We start from the raw sequence: 18927 nt of genomic DNA, 5'->3' as shown, positions 1-18927 counted from the left end.
AGGAGGAAGATGGAGCTGTACCACCCCGGTGGTGTTTACTGGGGCCAGGTGACAGCCAAGGTGGTGCTGCCAGCCCGGGTGCCACCCAGCTCCCTGCAGATGTCACTGAAGTGTCCCCTGAGTAGTGAGGGCACTGCAGCGGTGACAAGGTGGGAACTGGGGGGCCAGGCAAGGCTCATTGTGTCGGGCCACCACGCCAGGCTCGCTGCCCAAAGCAGCCTGGGCATGTGCCATGGGACAGGGATGTACAGGGGGAGGGACGTGCTCCAGCATCCCTCCACCCCCCCCTTTTCCCCACAACGGGCCTTGCTGGGGTCCCCACCACCGCTGTCCCCCCGCTCCCAGGGGACCTGTAGAGCTGGTCACAGGGCTTGTGCTGGCCCACGGCATGTGGGATGGGGCAGTGGGGCTGCGGGACGGTGTGCCTGCCCCGGCCTGTGTCTGGGAGGGGGCTGTGCCCCATGGCTGTGGGGGGCCGACCCCTGTGGCGACATGGACCAGGGACAAGTGGGGTGCTTTCTAGAAAAGGTTTTACTGTCCATTGCAATATATTAATTGATAATGCATATTTCAATAAAACAATTAAAAAACCCCACTTGCTTGGAAGGAGGGGGGTAGGAGGCAAGAGGCTCGGAAGGGCAGTGCCCAGCGGGGGCCGCAGCGGGGCTCCCGGGGGCACGGGTGGCAGGAGGGGCAGTGGGCTGCCCTGCTCTGCCCCTGCGCGCCAGCCCCCTCATCACCCGCTGCGCACGACCAGCCCGGCTGCGCGGGACCCAGCCAGCCACCCTGGGGTGGCGGGGGAGCCGGCGGCTATAGGGTGAGGAGGGTGCCTTCCTCCCGCCCGCTGCCCCGGCCGGGGCTGCCGTCGTGGCTGCCAAGGGACTGCAGGGAGCCCCGCGAGCTGTGCGGGGACAGGCTCCGCTGCAGGGGTCTGTCCGTGGGGCCCCCGTTGGGGCAGCCCCCGGGGATGTAGTGGGGCGCACTGTCGCTCTCGATGACCAGGTCACCCTCCTCGTCGCTCTCGGCCGTGCTGTAGTTGCTCAGGTACTGTGAGGCTGGGCTGGGGGTCTGCTGGCTAGGGGTGCTGTCCGTGGACATGCCCGAGCTGCCCGAGGCCTTGCTGCTGCGGATGACGTTGTTGCGCTGGTTGGCCGGCTTGACGGTGATGATGAGGTTGTGGCTGTTGGCCACCATCATGTCTGTCACCTGGTCCAGGGACTTGCCAGCCACATCAATGCCGTTGACCTCCAGGATCTCGTCGCTCACTGCCAGCAGCCCCGTGCTCTCGGCCAAGCCACCCTTCACTAGGCGGGAGATGAAGATGCCGGGCACCTTCTCGACACCCTGCGGGGCCACGCGCACGCTGACGCCGTCACGGATGTAGAAACCCAGCGGCTTGTCGGAGCCGTGCTTGTGGAGCCGCACACGGCGGTGGGTCTCCGGCAAGATGTCCACATCTATGATGGAGGAGATCTGGCGGAAGTCCTGGGGCATGCCGATGAGGAGGTGAGGCTTGGCTCGGTAGTGCGCGGGGCGCAGCAAGCCCTTCTTCTTCCGCTGCAGGGAGTTGGAGGCGAAGACACCAGCATCGGACTCTGCTGTCGGGAGCGAGGGAGAACACGTGTCAGGCACCACAGCTGCTGGGGGCATAACCATGTGCCTGTGGCCCCAGGTGTTGGGGGAGCCAGTGGGAGAAGTGTCCTGCTCATGGGTCTCGCCAGCTTTTCCTCCCCCGAGCATCACCCTGGCTTTTCCTGCAGCCTGTCTCCACCGGGCCCATCTCCCGGGATTACCCAGCGTACACAAGGCCAGGATTAGTGGGATCCAGGCGGTGATTCAGCCTTAATCACACTTTAAGCCAAACTCTGCAGCTTAACACTAGAACTGCCAGCCCTGCCGGCCCAGGAGCCACAGCCGTGCCCCACTTTGGGTCTGGGGAAAGGGACCCCCTGCACAAGGCGGTGCCGTGGTGGCAGCCAGCTTCCCGAGGGTGAGTCCAGCCCCGTGAGACAGCATTGGTATCCCCTGCCCGTGCTAGCGCAGGGCCATTGCTTGCACGGGATAGGGATGGCCACAGCTGTGTCCTGCGGAGCCCAGGGACAGGGACACCCCTCCTCCCCAGGCCTGCAGCATCCCCAGGGCCCCTGAACATCCCAAACTGTGATTTGTGCCACTGTCTTTTATCCCATCGTCTGGCACCACCATGGAGAGTCTGACTCCACACTCCTTGACCCTGCCCTAAGGCTGCTCCATGGGGCCCAGCTCCAGCATGTCCCCCCCTTGGCCACATCCACCAGGTGCCAGGGAGCCTCCCCTGGGCCCCCTCTGGTTTCTCCCCGTCCCTTTCCACAGGGAGCCCAGATCTGGATGCTGCATTGCTGGCACGTTCCCCACAGTGCCTCCCACCAGCACCCAGACCCTGCTCCAGCCACAGGGGGGCTGGGGATGCCCCCGGGCCCAGGGGATGCGGGGTTTCTCCCTAGCCAAGCCAGCCTGCCAGGGCTCCTGGGTTATAAATATCTCCCTGCACACGCAGCCCAGCGTATTTTTAGCTCGGCGAAGGGCGGTGGAGGCTTTCCCACAGCTATTTCAGTGCACGGCTCCTCTCCGAGGGGCACAGAGTAGCTGGGCCAGGCAGGTCCAGCACCCCAAGGATGAGCCCACCGGCGGCCCTGGTGATGCACCGGGCTTTCCCCTGCCCTCCCCGAGGGCCAGTGCCACCGTCCCCGACAGGCTGCCCCACAGGGGTGGCTTCTGGTGGCACCGAGAGGAACCAGGCTGCGGCCTTTGCTTTCTGAGCCCCCGTCAGGACCCGGGGAGCCCACCGAGGGGTGCACACCTAGGTACGCACGCGTGTGCACAGCTCCCCCACGCCCGGTGTGTGAGAGACACTGCAGCCGCATTCCTCACCGACCCGGACTGGTTCAACGACAGCCCTGCCTCGGGATGACCTGGATCCATTTTAAATCAGCTGTGACTCAACCAGGGCTTGCTCCTGGCCTCTCCACTCGCCTTCTGTGGTGCTGCTGGTCCCATGGGCCCTCTCCTGCGGGCACGGCCAAGTGCCAGTGCTGCCTCCTCATGCTCCTTATCACGCTGCCCACAGTGCCAGCGCTGTGGCTGCCCGCTCACTGCACCTTTCCAGCTCAGCCCAGTCACCCACAGGCCCTCGCAGGCTTTTCCCAGCAGCAGGCAAGGCGGCTCTGGGAGCAGGAGCAACGCTCCCATGGCAGCCCTGGCACACTCAGCCCCATGCCGGCTCTCTGTGCCGCAGCCTGGGTCCAGGCATTGGTCTGGGAGCAGAGGATGGTTCAGCACCAGCATCTGTGCGTGCCACAGGCTCCAGCTCCTTCGCACTGACATCCTGGATCACCTGCCATCCCCCATGCTGCATGGCCCCTGAGGAAATGCACGTCCAGGGCATCCTGCACCACCCCGATGCAAGAACCCAGGGAAACTGGCACAGCAGCCGGGGCCAGCTGCCGGCATCCCTCCTTGCCCGGGGGCTTTGCACACCACTAATGTGCACTAGAAACACAGAGCCACCCCAGGCACTAAGCCAGGGAACTGGGGCTTTTAGATCAGGCTCCAACTTTGCACGCTGTTGCTTGATGGCGCTACTAAAGAGAAAGCCTTGGTGCTATTAAACCAAGTGGAAGGGGAGAGGCTCATCTCCCTGGCGAAGAGATGTACCCGGGGTGCGTGTCACCAGCAGGCTCTCGCCCTGGCTGGGACACTGCTGTCACGGTGATTTTGCACTCCTGGGCGAGGAAGCTGCTCTCTTGGAACGCACCACTAAGGTCAGGGCAAGCCCCTGGGCCGCCAGGGAGGAGAGGAGCCTCCTCCCACCACCAAAAACTCAGCAGCACCCAGTGCCCCAAGAGCTTTGCCAAAACCATGGTTGCCACCACCTCAGGGCAGGGAACCGGACTGGGCTCCCAACACGGCACTCAAGGGAGCAACATGGTGTTTTCTGGGAGCCCACGCAAGGCCAGCTGGAAAACACGACTTCAAAGGGGTGGATCACAAGGATTTGCCTTTGCTCGCTGGGTCATGCAGGGCTGGGCTGGGGCGGGTGCCCCTCGGTGCAGGCAAGGACTGGCAGGGAGAGCCCGTGGGGGGGCCACAGCCCCAGCAGGGCTCTGGGAGCCTCCCAGTGCCACCACCTCCACCTCCATCCACCAAAGTGGTGGCCGGAGAGTACGTGACTGGCCACATCCACCACCAGTACAGCCCAAACGTGGCACCAGCGATGCCACAGGATGCAGTTCCTCTCTCCTGATGGGGAGGACAAGGCCAGTGCCATTCTCCAGATCCCGCTTACCCTTCTTCTGGATGATGACCCTGAGGAGGGGGTTGGCAGAGGACAGGGCTTTGTGGTAGTTGTCATCGTTATTAATGGGCAGAAGGTCACCGTGGACATCTGTGTAGCCCAGGAGCACATCCACCCGTGGGATCTGGTGCACCGTCTGCAGCAGGCGGTAGAAGTCCTGGAAGCTGCCCGCGCCAGAGCGCTTCATGGCAAAGCGGCGAAATTCGGCGTCGAACTGCAGAGGAGGAGGAAGAGGAGGAGGAGGGTGAGGCAGGGCAGGGCTGGCTGTGGCCGGCAGGACCAAAGCAGGCAGGGCACGGTGTGGAACCACCACAGGGCAGGCAGAGCCAGGCGCTGCCAACCCCAAAACCTCAGCAGCAACAAGGTGGCGGTGCCTGTCAGCTAGGGCCCATCCCAAAAGCAAAATGAGAGGACCGGAGCCGTTCTCCTGCCCAGGCACCGCAGTGGCGGGGTGGAGGGGTGCCCAGAGGCAGAGCCTCCCGGCTGTACCACCAGCCATGGCAGGAACCGCGCTGCCGGGAGGCCCTTCCCTGCCACACGGGCACTGCCATGTCACCTGGTGAGCAACAGCGTTAATTATGGCCTCCTCCTTCAGTCACGACGAAGGGGAAGCCAATTAAGAGCAGGCTGAGGAACGCTGCGAGGATGGCGCTGCCGGGGGTCACACCCTGGCTGCTGGGGCCAGCGGTGGCCAGAGCACCCGGAACGGGGGGCAGCAGCACCCACCTGGGGGTCCGGGCAGGCAGGGCACAGCTGGGCAAGGGTGCAGCAGGGGAGTGCACACATCTGGCTGTGCAAAGGGCTGGGTGGGTGGGCACAGTGGGCGAGGGTGCACATCTGGGTGGGGGTACATCAGGTGAGTACACATCTGGTTGAGCAGACACATCTGGGGGATTGCATCTGGGAGGGCATACAGCTATGTGAGGGTGCACGGCGGGGGGGGATGTCACCCGTGGCTGGGGGTGCACATCTGGGTGATGGCACAGTCGGGGACGAGCGTGCACATCTGGGCAAGAACACATCTGGGCGAGGTGTGTGCCCGGGATGGCCGTGCACCCAGCACGCCCGGGCCGGCAGAGCCAGCCTGCACACCGGGGCTACTGGCACGGCGCATCGCGCATCTGGCGAGCGCTCCCCGTGCCGGTGACGGCCGCGCCGAGCGGGCCCGCGGCCCGGCAGAGCCCACGGTGCGGGACGGCGCCGGGCCGGGCTCGGGGAGGCCCCGGGCAGCGCCGCCGCAGCGCAGCGCAGCGCAGCGCGGGGGAGCGGAGCGGAGCCCCCGCACGGCCTGGCTCCCGCGCCGCTGCCCGGTGCTCGGTGCCGCCCCACGTGTGCTGCCCGGAGCGGGGGCGGCGCGCCCGCTCCTGACCCGGCGGAACCGGCCCCGGCATCGCGCCGGCGCGGCACGGCGCGGCACGGCGGGCGCTTACCTTGCTCTTGACCTCGATGACGGGCTCGGCGGAGCGCGCCGGCGTGCGGTGGTGCTTGGCCATGCTGGGGCCGCGCCGGGCCGCGCCGGGCCACGGGGCCGCGCCGCCGCCACCGCCGCTCCCGCGGCCACGGGGGATTTTCACCGGCCATGACGTCACCGGCGAGCAGGCCGGGCGCCGGGGCGCCATTGGCCCCGGCCGGCCGGGGGGCGGGGCCGGCGGGTTGCTGACAACGTCGCCGTGGCAACGGGGGCGGGGCCGGGCGGGCGGCGGCGCATCCCCCCGCCGCTCCCCCGCCCCGGGCCGGGGCCCGCTCCGCTGCGCCGCACGCCCGGCCCCGGCCCCGGCCCCGGCCCCCCCGCCCGCCCGCCCCCCGGTCCTCCGCGGCCCGCCCCCGGCCGGCCCCGGCGCTGCGGGCGGGCTGGACGGGACGGCCCCGCGCCCCGCTCCGGTAATCCCGGGCACCCCGCCGCTACCAGGACCCTCATTAGCGGCACGATCACGCCCCGCAGGGGCGGGCGCCCGCCCCGCTTCGGGGCCGCTGGGCCCTGCCGCCCGACCGGCGTCCCGGCGAGTGTCGCTGTGGGGGCCCCGGCTCAGCGCGCGGATGCTCCGGCGCGTCCCCGCGCTGGCAGAGGGGCCCGGCCGGGGCCGCCCGCTCCCCGCCGCCGCGGCCCGGTGGCCTTGTGGCCGAGGGCAGCCCCGGCAGCAGCCGCCGTGCCGCCTTCCCCGGTTACACGCTGCCTCCGGCTGTGCCCCCCGGCCGGTAGCAAGGGTTGATGGCACCGGGGTCAGCGCGGACCCGGGGGGGGGTCGGGCACTTCGGGGACGAGTTGCTTTACCGGGCAGCGGAACAGCCGAGCGGAGAGGGGGGCTGCTGGGGCACCGGCTGCACGGCAGAGCGCTCGCCTTCCCCTGCCCGCCCCGGCACCAGGCTGCCACAGCACGTGCCCCCGGTGCTGCCGGGCTGTGCCCGCGGGTGACGCCCTCGGGACGCGTCTGCGGCAGAACTGGCTCCGTTCAGGCGCGGTAATGCTCGAGAGGCGCGGGCAGCCCCTGCCCTGCAGAGCCCTGTGCGATGCCGGAGCTCCCTGCCTGCCCGCAGGCTGCCAGCACCGGGGCACCTGACAAGGCTGAAGTCCTCGCAGGCTCCGAGGGAGCTGCCACACCAGCCGAAGGGGCCATGACAACAGGGTCATGAAACGCTTTTTGAAGCCAGACACACAACACGCTTCCTACTGAATAAATACATCTGAACGCTATCCCAAGAATCAGCCCGGTTGTTTGGATCACGCTGTCCTCCAACCCTTACCCTATCCTGGCCTGTGGAGCAACCTTTGGACGGCACAAAATTGCATCAGACTCTGCTATCGCCACCACACCAGGCCTGCACAAGCTGGCCCGCGGCTCCTGGCAGGCTCTTCCCCTGCGTCACTGCACCTGGGTGAGCAAAGGGCTGCGAGGCCACGGGACACCTCCTTGTGTACCAGCAAATTCTCCACTGGCTTCTCCTGCTGTGCCGAGTGATTGCCAGGTGGTGAAAATGAGCCTGACTGCACACAGAACTGTAAACTCATCAGCAATTTCCCCCCACCCCCCTGTTTTTTTGTTTGGTTGTGTTTGGTTTTTTTAAACAGGGTAATTGTGTTGAGGTCAGAGAGATAATCCTGATTTACAACGGGGTTAATATTTACGCAGGCACCAGTGACAAAAGAAGCTTGCAGCCCTTCATCTCCAATTTTGGTAAATCAGAGCTAATTGTTCAGCGGGACTGTGGGGGTGACATGCTGGTCATGCCTGCTGTTTTGTGCCATGTCCCCAAATCTGCTGCTACAGAGTGAGACCTAAGCTAAGCAGACAGTATCAGGGCAGGTATTTGTTTTGCTGGAGTACCAAGAGCTCTGAATCAGCCCCTGGGACAAGAGCATGTGCTCCCAAATGTCCAGACATGTCCACTGACTCCAGATCCACTTCTGTGCTGCTTTGGGTGATTGGAAGTGAGAGCCTGACTCTCCAGGGGGCTCAGCACCCCCTGACCTGGAGGGGGGCTGCCAAGGTTTAGGACTCAGTTTGGCAGGCACCTCAGGAGGTCCCTCTTCCACCCCCTGCTCAAAGCTGGGTTGAGGCAGGAAATGGGCAGCGGGCAGTTCAGGCAATCTCTGCCTCTCTTATCCGTGGACACTGGGGAGAAACACAGGAATCTGAGCTCAAGGCAGGATTGGCACTGTGACTGCAGCTACTCACCTGGTCCATGGGCCAGCAAGCTTGCAGGGAGTCCCAGCAGAACACACACCTTGAGCCTGAGAACCTGGTTTGATACCAGTATCTCCACAGCTTTACCCTGTCCCTGCCACCCACGGAGCCCTCTGTTCACTCTGAGCAAAGGCTGCAACCTGCACAAACAGCAAAGTCACCTTGACCTTACTAGGGGACATTGGCAAGGGCAGCCTTGGACACTGTATTTGTCTTTCCCTCCTCCACTGCCATCAGGAGCTGGGGGACAACAGATCAAGGTCCCTGTCTGCAGAGGAAGAGCAGCACATAGCTCTGACAGTGCCACCTTGGCTTGGTGGGGATGCAGAGCTGAGGCTGGGGAGGGAAAGCCCACCTGAGCGCTGAGCCTGTCCAGCCAGGACAGCCAAGGGCAGAGCAGGCAGGGAGCACTGCCTCAGCTCGGAAGTGATTCTTGCTGCTTCGGTGCTTGTCATGGGGAGGGATTCAACACGGGAACGGGCTCTGCTGCTGTCCTCCATCCTCACAAGGACATTCCCTGACAGCTGTGGAGAGTTTGTTAGACCAGATGTAGGCTCACTGCATTTCTTTGTGATTTCCGTGCCCAACCCCCTTCCCCCCCCCCCCCCCCCCCCAGCTCCCAAGGCAGCAATGCCCTGTGGCACAGCTCTTCCCCAGGAAGCTGCAAGGTGATGCACCCCCATGGCAGAGTGTCTTTTCTGGTTGCAAAATCTGGTACTGGCTGCAGACTCATCCATGCCTTTGGGCAACAGGTCTGGCTGCCAAGGAATACTGAGCAGCTAATGAAACATGCAGGGTAAATATGTGATGCTGGCAGACAAAACTGACTTCTCACGTTCCTACAATATTGTTTTAAAGTACCTCCTGGTTCATCAGGATCATTACTACTGATGTTACCAGTGCTGGATCACATCTCAAAGGAAGATGGGTAAGGGGAGGAGGACTCAGAAGCTGCTGTTCTAAGTTTTTGTGTTTTAGGGGTTTGTCAGTGATAGTTTCTTGAATTACCACCTCTCCACAACACCCCTTCACACCCCTTTTGGCCCCGCACAGAAGCATGGTGGGTCCTGCCCCCAGCTCAGCAATAAACCTACTGAGGTATAGGCCTATCTGGTAAAACCACCACAGGGAAAAGGTTTCACCTGGATGCAGCGTGCGCAGGGCCCCACAGAGGGCTGTGCTGCTCCTGTGGGCGATGCGGGAAGAGTGAAGCCTGGGATCCCTAAAGCCGGCGTTGCTGCTGAAGCTGGTCAGGAGGTTGCCGCGAGGGGGGCCTGCGGGGAGCCCCCCTGCCTTCGGGGCTGGAGGGCCAGAAACACACGGGCACCCGCGCTGCCGGTGGTGGGCGCACGGGGCGGCGGCACGGCAGCAAGGCCGGGGCAGGCCGGCAGGACACGGGACGGGTGTCTGAGGGACAAGCCGCTGCCGAGCACCGGTTACGCATCCCCTGCTCGGAGCCCAAGCGGGGGCTGGCCCGGGCCCGCTGAGGCGGCCGGCTGCGGCCTGGCGGGCGGGCTCAGCTCCCCCAGGCCCAGCGCGGCTCGAGTGGGTCGGGCGGCCATCGCGGGGCGCGGTGAGGCCGCCGGGACCCGGGGGCCGAACGCGACGGCCGCCGCCGGGCGGGACGGAGGGCAGGGGCCGGGGCCTGGCACCGGCGGAGACACCGATGGCCGCCGGCCCCCCATGGCGGCGGCGCCGGGCATCGCGGTCGCCATGGTGAGGCTGTGCCGAGAGCCGGAGCCCCGCCCCTCATCCGGCGCCGCCCAATCAGCGCCTGCGCCTCTCGTACCTCCCTCACACTGATTCGCACGCGGGGCTGCGTCCTATTGGTCCACGTAGAAGTCCCCGCCCCCTCCCCCGCCGCGACCAACCGGCCGCAGCCACCGCGGCCCTGCGGCAGGGCGGGGCGCGCCTATAAAAGGGCACGGGCGCGCAAGCCCGGGCTGCCAGTCCCGCCATGGAGCCGCCGCTGCAGCTGGTCGTCCGCAGCCCCACGCAGAGGCACCGCGACCTGCGTCTCTGCGCCGCCCCCGCCTGGACCGTGCGCCGCCTCAAGGCCGAGCTGCGCGGCCTCGTGCCCGGGGCCCCGGTGAGTGGGCGGTCCGCTTCCCGGTGCCGGGAGCAGTCACCGGGTGGGCTGTAGCCGGCGCGCTTGGCGTTCCCGCCGGTGCTGGAGGGGCTAGTGGCGCTCCAGGCCTGTCTCTGGGAAGCACAGGTGTTTTTGTCGGGACCCTAGAAGAGCCGGCATGTCGCGGCATTCTTTGCCGAGGGGGTGTTTTAGGGCCTGCTGCCGGGTCGGACCGCGGCGGCGGTGATCTCGCGCTGCAGTGGCTCTCATCTCGTTAGCGGAGTTTAATTGCGCACGGCTGCCTGTGTGCCGTAACGCGTGGGGTGTTCCAGCTGTGCCGTTGGCTGCCCGCCAGCTGTGTCGGTTCCCGCTTGCATGTGCTCGGCAGAGCAAGTAATCCTGTTCCTTGTTTTTCTTTCTTCAAAGCCTGAAGAGGACCAAAAGCTGATTTATGCTGGGAAGCTGCTACTTGATCATCATTATCTCAGAGAGTTGCTGCCAGAGGTACAAAAAAGTCTTTTACCATGTGCTGAAATATATCCAGAAAAGTGATTTTGTTTTTTTAACATGTCTTCTCTTTATGTTTTTAGCATGGGGAGTTGCATGCTCTTCACTTGGTGTACAACTTAAAGACTCCTGCCAATGCGCAAGAAACCAGTGCAGAGGTACCCGTACCACGTTAACATACTGCTTTGAATTTTGGGGTAGTGAGTAAAACCAGGAAGTGTTCAGTGGCTGTTTTAAAACTTCACTGGTACCGCAGAATTTTCCTACTAGTGCAGTGGGAGCTTTAATTTGTGATAATTTGTTTAGGGATTTGGGAATGTATTTGCATTAAGCTGAGTAAAGAATTGACTCTATGGGTTCATCAGTAAAGATTCTCATGGCGTCTTAAGATTAACATCAAACCTATAATCTAGTTGTAACACACTGCTTGGAGTTGAAATGCTTTCTGGTAAATCCAGTTCTGTTAGATAGTGTGACTTGTCATGTCCCAGGCTCCTTTGGACAGAGGCTGTGCTCGTGGGCAGAAGACCTAGTAGCTCAAGTGGAAGTGGTTCTGACCTGTCTATCAGATGTGGGGCAGGAAGAAGGCTGTTAGCTGAAGACACTATAATTGCTCTCATTAATAACTCTGCTTGTAAAGAGGAAGCCAAAGCTGAGCTGTGGTGCTTGAACTGAGTACTTACAGGTCCTAAGGGCAAACGGCTAAAACCAGTTTTTACTTTCAAGTGGATGTGCTAATGTGTCTAGAGGTGTTTATATTGCCCATTATAGGCAATTTGAGCATATCCTACTGATGTCTGGTGGCTGCTAGATGTGAGCCAGCTTTGGTCTGGATATTATACAGATGTATCATCACAGCACAGCTCTTGAGTTCTGTGTATGGCAGTTTGTGTATGCTTAACCGTAGCTAAAGTCAAACTGTCTTGAGTGCAGTTCCATCTGTTTCTTCCAATTACACTTTTATAAGCAGATGGGACCTGATTACATGCATACAAAGTAATAAATACAGGTGTAGGTCTGGTGAAAGTGAAGAGTAACACCAAGTTAGTTTTACATGCCAGTCATTTTTTATGGAGCTTTAAAATAGTGATGGAGGTGGCTGTGGCATGGTGCCCAAGAGCAGTGTCAGTGTCTAGAGGTACTGTGCAGTGCAAAGGGCATGAACTGTGTAGCACTTATAAAATAGGAGCTTATTCTGTGTGGTGTAATGTTTTTGCATAAGGCTTGTTTAGTGTCCTGAATAAACCTCACTAATTGCATTGCTGTCCCTAGATTAAAGCTGATCAGCCAAAGTTCTTATCAGAAGCTAGACAAGAACCATCTGTATATTCCCCAAATAGTGAAAACCCAACGTACTCTTCTGGTGGCCAGTCGTCAGCAGAAGCCAATAATGGGTAAATACAACTTTTACATACGTCACTGAGATTTTTAAAATGTTGGCTTTGTGATGAATGCCAGTTCATGTAGTCTTTTAAGTAGACCTAATATGGGCCAAAGATGATGAGGTTATATATGGAAAAGCTTTAGTGAACATGGAAGAAGCTAAAGGAAAATGCACTGTTCTGACAGTTTAAAATCTTCCCTTTGTGTGAATAAAGAGATTTCTTTAATATACTGGAAGGAAGAATTAATTTTGCATTTGTATGCACAAAGTGGCAGGAGCTATTTACATTCTCCTGTAATATATGACTTGCTGTCTGTCCACTGTTTCTAACGAATGTGTTCAAACTTTTTAACCAAGGCTGGAAACATCTCGGCATCCCTTCCAAAGCATGACTCCTGGCTTCTCATCTTACACAACCTACAGCATGCTTCAGATGTCCTGGTTTCAGCAGATTTATGCAAGACAATATTACATGCAATAGTAAGTTTTCGGTCTAGAGATACCAGTAGGAAGTAGAAACTGTAATACAATGAAATAAAGAGCTTCTGGCAGTTCTTCCTCTTTTGATAGTGGTTGGAAGACTCATTGTAACTTACACTGGATGGTGTGGGAATGTACCTCTAACTCATGTGGTGCTTGGCTTACTGCGTAAGCCAGTGGTTTTGATTTTTGCAAATTGCAGATCTCTTGATTTGAAGGGCAGGTGTCTGTAGAGTTAAATGTAATCCTGCTGCTGAGCCTTAGCTCTTCACCACTTTTTTTGGCTGCTTAAAGCAGTGCATAGAGCACTGACTGAAATCAGTGACAGAGCCTCAGAAGCCTTCTAGATTACTCTGAAGACCTTTATTTTTTACAGAGTATTGAAATTATTAGTGAAGTGAGAGCTGCCTGGTTTGACTTGCTGAAGTCGCTATACAACTGGTGTTGTGGGTAGAACTGAAGCTTGTTCTTAACACTTCTGTAGCCTCTAAACTTGATGCTTTATGCTTGCATGTGATCTGATTCTATACTTAGGCACTGAAAATTTGTCCATCTGTTAAGTGTGGAAGAACTTGGCTAGCCTTATTCTGTACTTTGTTCTCTGGTTTCAGCTTGGCTTCTACTGCTGCATCTGCTGACCCATCCCACACACAACGTTCTCAGGAGATCCCAGTGGCACCAGTGACTCCACCAGCTCCTCTCCCAGACCCATTTCCTGCACAAAATCAGCCTGGAAACCAGAATGTTGCTGCCCAGGTTAATGCAGCGGCCAACCAGAACTTGCAGATGAACGCCCAAGGGGGACCCCTCATGGAGGAGGAGGGTGGCAACCGAGATTGGTTGGACTGGCTCTACTCAGCAACACTGTTCTATGTTTTTGTCAACATTATCTATTTCTACTCCAGTGTCAGCAGATTCCTTCTGGTCATGAGTGGCACTGTTCTGATGTATCTGTAAGTATGGTACTAATATTTACTATTGTATTCGAAATGTTTTGCTGAAGTACTGAGCGCTGTACTGTAGCCAGCTTTCTGACAGCTGAACTTCAGGCTCTTGTACCTGGAAAGGGTGAACCACTCTATCCTGTTATAACTTGGTATTTAGCTAATAATATAGCCTTGTGCCTAGACCAAATTATATGAATGAGTGGTAGTGGGTGATCTTACCGGTTCTTGTACTAATGATTCTGGTGTTGCTGGCTTTTTCTGCTTGAAACCTAAGTAGTTGTCTAAGGCCCCAGCACCTTGGCAGTGTAGAGCAGACAGACCCGTAGGGTGTTAGGAGGTGCAGGTGCTGTAGAAGCACAGAACTAGGAAGGTGTATGTGACCTGTTTTGTTGGTTTACCTGTTCTTTGTTGGGCCCCTTTTTTGGGGCTGGTACAGGGAAGTTACGCTGGGGCGTACATAACATGGCAGACAAGCAGGCTCTTAGTACCTCTGGCAGCATGCCAGATGCAACCTGGATGTAGTTCTGCTTATTTTGAGTGAGCAGATGCTCAGTCTTCCCCTCCTATGTTGTGGTTTGCTGCTAGCAGGCTTTGAAAGTACTTACTGGTTCAGGGCAGGAAGAGACCTTAATATGCCGAACTTGCTGTCTGCAGCTCTGAGCTCTCGGATGTTACTGGAACTGCAGTGGTAACAGGGAGTAATGTTTAAGCAGTATTAATAAAAATCTTCCTGCTTTCCCCAGGCACCATGTTGGATGGCTTCCATTTAGGCGAAGACCAGTTGAGCCCTTCCCAGGCAATGTTCCTCCTCAAGCTGCTATTAACCAGGACCAGAACAATAACTTACAGGTATTGCTATTTTTTTAAACCATGAGCATGAAGTTTTACTTCCAGTTTACTAATTACATGTAATAGCAAAGGCTTTTTGCTAAGCTTTTTGTTAAACTATTTTCCATGGGGGAATAATTGCCAGCCTGAGTCCTCCTTTGGTGTAGCTAATTCCTCTCCTACAAAATATTTCAGGCTGAAGTTACCTTTTGGATGCTGCAATGGAGAATGGTTGGTCACAGGCTGGGCAGATCTGTAACTGCACAGGGTTTAGATAGCACCTCGGTGGTAGGATTTGAGTATATAAGCAATCAGAGGCTTGTGTTTCAAGCTGACACTTATAGTTGATGTCAGTGAAAAGTAATCGGTTGTAAATGCATACCTAGTTCACCTGTCCTGGTGCTTCATGTTTGTCCTGAACAGTGTTCTTGGACACACAGTACTAGTGGACCACTAGTACTAGTGGTTAGCTTGTGGTTTTTTTTATTTTGACTGTTGTCTGGAGATACTTACAAGCTTTTTGTAGTCTGACAGTTACATCTGGGTAGTAATACAAACAGTTTGACACCTGATTCTTCTAATGCATTTGTGAAATGACCTCATTTACCAAATATCCTGTATGTTGACAGGGGGAAAATGCAGGCAGAGCAGATGAATCTGAGGCATCTCCTGATGAGGGACAAGTTCAAGAACTGCAGACGACTAACCCATCATTCATGAGCACAGCATGGGTTTTTTTCAAGACTTTCTTTGCATCCCTCCTTCCAGAAGGGCCTGGAGTGACCCACAACTGACTTGTCACCAGTCTGCTGGTCTGAAACTGCAATGGGCTTAGTCTATCCAAGCACATCATTACTAGTTCCAAATGAGGAGTGAAAGCAGATGGTACTTCCTCTGGCTTTCACTGACCAAGCAAAGCTGCAAGAAGCCTTAAGTCACTAAAGCCTAGAGAAAAGATGCTTGCTCTCATTCCAAAGAACTTTGTTCTGTAGCGTTTATTAGGTACCTATGTAGAGGTCTGGCATTATAAACTTGTGCACTAAATGCACAGGCTCTAAGCAGGTCTGCAAAAATGTGCAGAAGAAGCCACTTGCTTCTCTTAACAATGTGATTCCTGTTGGAATGTTTGAAATGCTATTTAAATTACACTGAGTGTAGGATCTCAACAAAATGCTAGATATGCATTAGCAAATTTTTAGGAAAGACCTATTAAGTTGCTTCAACAATAGCTTACATTTTCTGTGTAAATACTTTCCTGTGAAGGATCTATAGTGCAATTTACTTGTGGAGGACTGTAAGACAGTGACCTCTCTAAGCAGTTGCCTAGGTGGAGTTCCAGGCTAAAATTCATGTTGCCAAACTTGGAGAGTTTAAATGAGGCTTAATTTTTTTCCCCCCCGCTAAATGATGGGAGAAGTTATGTTCAGGTCTAGCAAGAATTTATGCAAGATGTGAACTTCACTGCTTTTGGATGCAAAGGTAAAGCAGTCTAATGCCTGTATTCAGCTTTGATGCATTCTCGCTCCAGAGCAACTCTTGTATTACTTTGTTGTGTTACTTTTAATTTCTAATATGGTTAAGGGCTTTGACTCCAATAAAATTTGCAAGCATTGATATCCATACTTGTGTATGTACAGCAATCAGAATACTACTTGTGCAAAGCACAGGGTGTGCTCTCACCTTGTTTTTATTGGAAAATCACAATGAATGAATTGGTATACGGGGGGAAAAAGGTGGTTGCAGAACCTTAAACTCATCCCTCTGACTAACCATATTTTTCAGCAACCTTCAGAATTTAAAGTGCCTTGGATAGCTTGTAGCTTGTGTTTGCTCACTGAAAGCTGCTGGCATGAAGGACATGGGCATCCTGATGCAGGAATCTGGAAGGTTTGGAGTTTGACCCCTTAAGCTCAGCGTGTGACTCCTGGTGGCATTGCAATGCTTTGTCTTGGCTTAGGATTTGAAGTGGCTTGAAATGTGTTCTCTTAAGAACAACAGCCACTTGTGAAACTTGAAATGCTTTCCCTCAAAGCTACCTGAAGCTGGCAGAACTGTTTGTTTAGGAGTGTCTAGTCAAGGCTAACATACATGAACTGGTACAATCGGTTGTAAGAGCATAACTGGTAATGTTTGCTCTTGCCACGTCAGATCAGGCTGATGTAAGACATTGCTGGTGTTAGTTAAGTAGCAAATTTAATCTTGGTGATGTGCTCTTTGGCTTTGAACAAGCTTCCTTTTCAAGCTTCTTGCCAAGTAGTTTGTGCCACATCTTCAGTTTTGGGGAAGATGAGTAGGGCAGTGGTAAAAATCTAGTAATGAAGTCTTTAAATATGTGGAATTAAGTAATTTGAGAGGAGGTGAGTTTTCTTACTTCAGGTATATTCTGCATAAGCTTTTGAGGATGTTCTTGGAGGTAGTGTCCCCTCTTGCCTTGCTAGTGGCAAGACTGCCTGTGTTCAGCACTTTTTGTGGATGGTGGATTTTTTTTCCCAGGTTGTGTACCTAATCATCAGTCCACTGTCTCAGCAAAGTGCCTGCATCAACAGATGTGCTTGTGTCCCTCTCTGGAGGAGAGGGTATTTCTTGGCAGCCAGAAATAGAGTGCCTTGGTCTGGCTTAGGCAGCAAGCACAGGGTGCTGGATTTCTTGTGAAATCTCTCATTTGAGAAGTCACTGGAGACAGCAGAACATCTGTTGTATTGAGGCTTTTGCTGCTCCCCCAAGTGGGCAGACTGGTTTAAAATTAGCTGGAAAACTAAGTGTAGTTAATGCCACTGGAGAGATGTGGTGAGGCTCCTGGGCCTTAGAGAATGTTTCCTTAATGGCTTAGTGAGATGTGCAGCTCTGCCTTTGGGATGGGGGGAAGCTGTGACTGTAGCAGAGGACACTGGGCAAGCAGGAGGGTAAACGCCATGTAATTCTGCAGGGGCAGCTGCTGGTGCTGTGCCTGGGAGCATGAGCAGCGCCTGCCGGGGGGTGTGTGGGGCTGGGAGAATGGTGTGGCCCCCACTCAGCTTTGCCTGAGGCAGCCCAGGAGCGAGGGGCAGTGACTGCGGAGTGGGAGCAGTGGAAGGAACCGAGGCAGCTCACCATAGAGGAAGGGCAATGTAAACTGATACATAGTGATGCCAAGGAAGGGGATATAGCCTGTACCAGCTGTTGGTGAGATTGAGAGTGTGGGCCTTAAACTGGCTGAGGGAATTCAGGTTAGACATCAGGAAAGAGAGCCTTGAAACTTCCAGAGCTTCAGCATGGGAATCCCAGAGATGTTTTCTGGGAATAACATGACTCTGTGCTGGGGCAGAAGTTTCAGAGAACCAAGTGCCTTGAGGGTGTGGATTTAGGAAGCCAGGCTTGTCTTGGCTGGTGCTTCAGGCTGTGTGATTCTGCTGCTAGTTTGTCCTCCTCATGCAAGCACAGCTGCTGAGAAGGGTTGGGCAAGTGTTGGGAGATGCTGCTTCTAGGCCCATGTCTTGTCTGCTTGGCGGCTTGTGCTGCAGAACAACCCAGACTTCTTATATTAGCACTGAAAGTTGTATTTGCTGCTTTTTCAGTCTAGATTTGGCAGTGCAGGATTGCTGCTGCAGGAGCACAGCTGGCTGCTCTTCCAGGCTTTGACCCAGCTGCCCTTGGCAGCCTCAGCTGTGAAAAGCCTGAGCTGGCCTAGGGTGATCTGTGTGTGCCAGCTGGTTTTGGGAGGTTGTTAGGGGGGATGTAGGGAAGAGGAGAAGTTGGGTTGGTTACAGGAGAGTTCTGTGGAAAACCATGTGGAACTTCATTGTTCAAAAAAACCTTGTGGGTGGCTTACCTCCAAAGTGACAGCCTGTTGAAATCTTGCATTTCACAAACTGGAGTTTATGATTTTATTTGCTGCCTAACACCCAAGCCTGTCATGGTCATAATTTTTAACTGTAAGAAATGACCTCTTGGAAGCTGAGTCTCTCTTCAAGCCCAGATTCCTGCTGGTGGGGCTTGACAGCACAATGTGGGACAACACAAGGCATGTGGTGGTGGGCTCCAAGGGCTGGTGCTGGATGTGTGGGGCTGAGCAGGGCGTTGTGCTGCTGAGCACTGGGGTCGCTGCAGGATGGGAACAGCTGGCTTTGGGCTCACCCTCCTGCCATCCTGGGGCTGACCTGCTGTGTGAGTGCCGAAGGTGGTGCTGGAGACTGTCCTGCTGACGGAATGGAGCGCAGCCAGGCTACCTGGAAGGCTATCTCAGGAAGCAGCTGCAGGGTAACACTGAATGTTTGGGTCAATGCAGCACAAAGATTAATGGCACTGTGGTGTACCTCCGCTCTGGATAGCGTGGAGAAAAACAACCCCAGTTACAAGACAGTTGCCAGCAAGGTGGTGAGCACATGTGTACGTGCAGAGCCCTCGTAAAGCTTTACACAGCAAATACTTATCAAAACATCTTCCAGCACCCCCTTTGCAAGCACTACATAGCAGCTTGGGCATTAACATTTCTTTGGGTTTTAAAGCCTGCTCTCTGCCTCCTGTTAACCAAATTTAGCCTTTCTTTGGGATTTTAAATCTGACCTGCCTGCTGCTAGCCTGACCTAGCACTGGGAGGAGGTTGGGCTACTGGGTCACTGCTACTCTGGCCTCTGCCTGGTTACTCCAGGGCAGGGATGCTTGCAGCATCTTCACATTCCGTGTGCTTTTGCTATTGTAGGCAGAAAGTTTCCAGCTTT

The 18927-nt window shown here is 56.2% G+C and overlaps 2 protein-coding genes across 5 annotated transcripts; one reads left to right on the top strand and one right to left on the bottom strand.

Moving 5' to 3' along the window:
• Positions 1-513: 513 nt before the first annotated feature.
• LOC102050545 (partitioning defective 6 homolog alpha) lies at positions 514-6078 on the bottom strand. 4 transcript variants are annotated; one of them, XM_055726484.1, is made up of 3 exons: positions 5764-6078; positions 4325-4547; positions 514-1595 (listed from the first exon to the last, which is right to left on the bottom strand). In XM_055726484.1, the coding sequence occupies exons 1-3, from the start codon at positions 5950-5952 to the stop codon at positions 811-813; spliced, it is 1197 nt and encodes a 398-aa protein (XP_055582459.1). In that variant the 5' UTR covers positions 5953-6078; the 3' UTR covers positions 514-810. The 4 variants fall into 4 exon arrangements, with proteins under 4 accessions (XP_055582459.1, XP_055582458.1, XP_027671893.2 ...); XM_055726483.1 differs by having other exon boundaries at positions 514-1598; positions 5764-6072; XM_027816092.2 differs by lacking the exon at positions 5764-6078 and having other exon boundaries at positions 514-1598; positions 4325-5735.
• Positions 6079-9946: 3868 nt separating this feature from the next.
• On the top strand, positions 9947-15850 carry HERPUD1 (homocysteine inducible ER protein with ubiquitin like domain 1). The gene is made up of 8 exons (XM_055726495.1): positions 9947-10105; positions 10511-10588; positions 10675-10749; positions 11864-11985; positions 12333-12455; positions 13067-13408; positions 14146-14251; positions 14860-15850. Exons 1-8 carry the CDS (start codon positions 9974-9976, stop codon positions 15022-15024), a joined length of 1143 nt encoding a protein of 380 aa, XP_055582470.1. The 5' UTR covers positions 9947-9973; the 3' UTR covers positions 15025-15850.
• Positions 15851-18927: the final 3077 nt, after the last annotated feature.

The sequence above is a fragment of the Falco cherrug genome, chromosome 14 (genome assembly GCF_023634085.1).
Source record: "Falco cherrug isolate bFalChe1 chromosome 14, bFalChe1.pri, whole genome shotgun sequence".
Classification (NCBI taxonomy): Eukaryota; Metazoa; Chordata; class Aves; order Falconiformes; family Falconidae; genus Falco; species Falco cherrug.
The sequence above is the reverse complement of the archived record's forward strand: the minus strand, read 5'-3'. Positions and strand labels throughout refer to the sequence as shown.

What these genes read in the sequence shown, in the direction of transcription:
- HERPUD1 (XM_055726495.1), top strand. Translation starts at nt 9,974, where the DNA reads ATGGAGCCGCCGCTGCAGCTGGTCGTCCGCAGCCCCACGCAGAGGCAC. An exon ending in CGCAAGAAACCAGTGCAGAG is followed by an intron (nt 10,750 to 11,863) that starts GTACCCGTACCA and finishes TGCTGTCCCTAG; the next exon opens with ATTAAAGCTGATCAGCCAAA. An exon ending in AGACAATATTACATGCAATA is followed by an intron (nt 12,456 to 13,066) that starts GTAAGTTTTCGG and finishes CTCTGGTTTCAG; the next exon opens with CTTGGCTTCTACTGCTGCAT.
- LOC102050545 (XM_027816092.2), bottom strand. Translation starts at nt 4,832, where the DNA reads ATGGCTGGTGGTACAGCCGGGAGGCTCTGCCTCTGGGCACCCCTCCAC. An exon ending in GGTCATCATCCAGAAGAAGG is followed by an intron (nt 1,599 to 4,324) that starts GTAAGCGGGATC and finishes CGCTCCCGACAG; the next exon opens with CAGAGTCCGATGCTGGTGTC.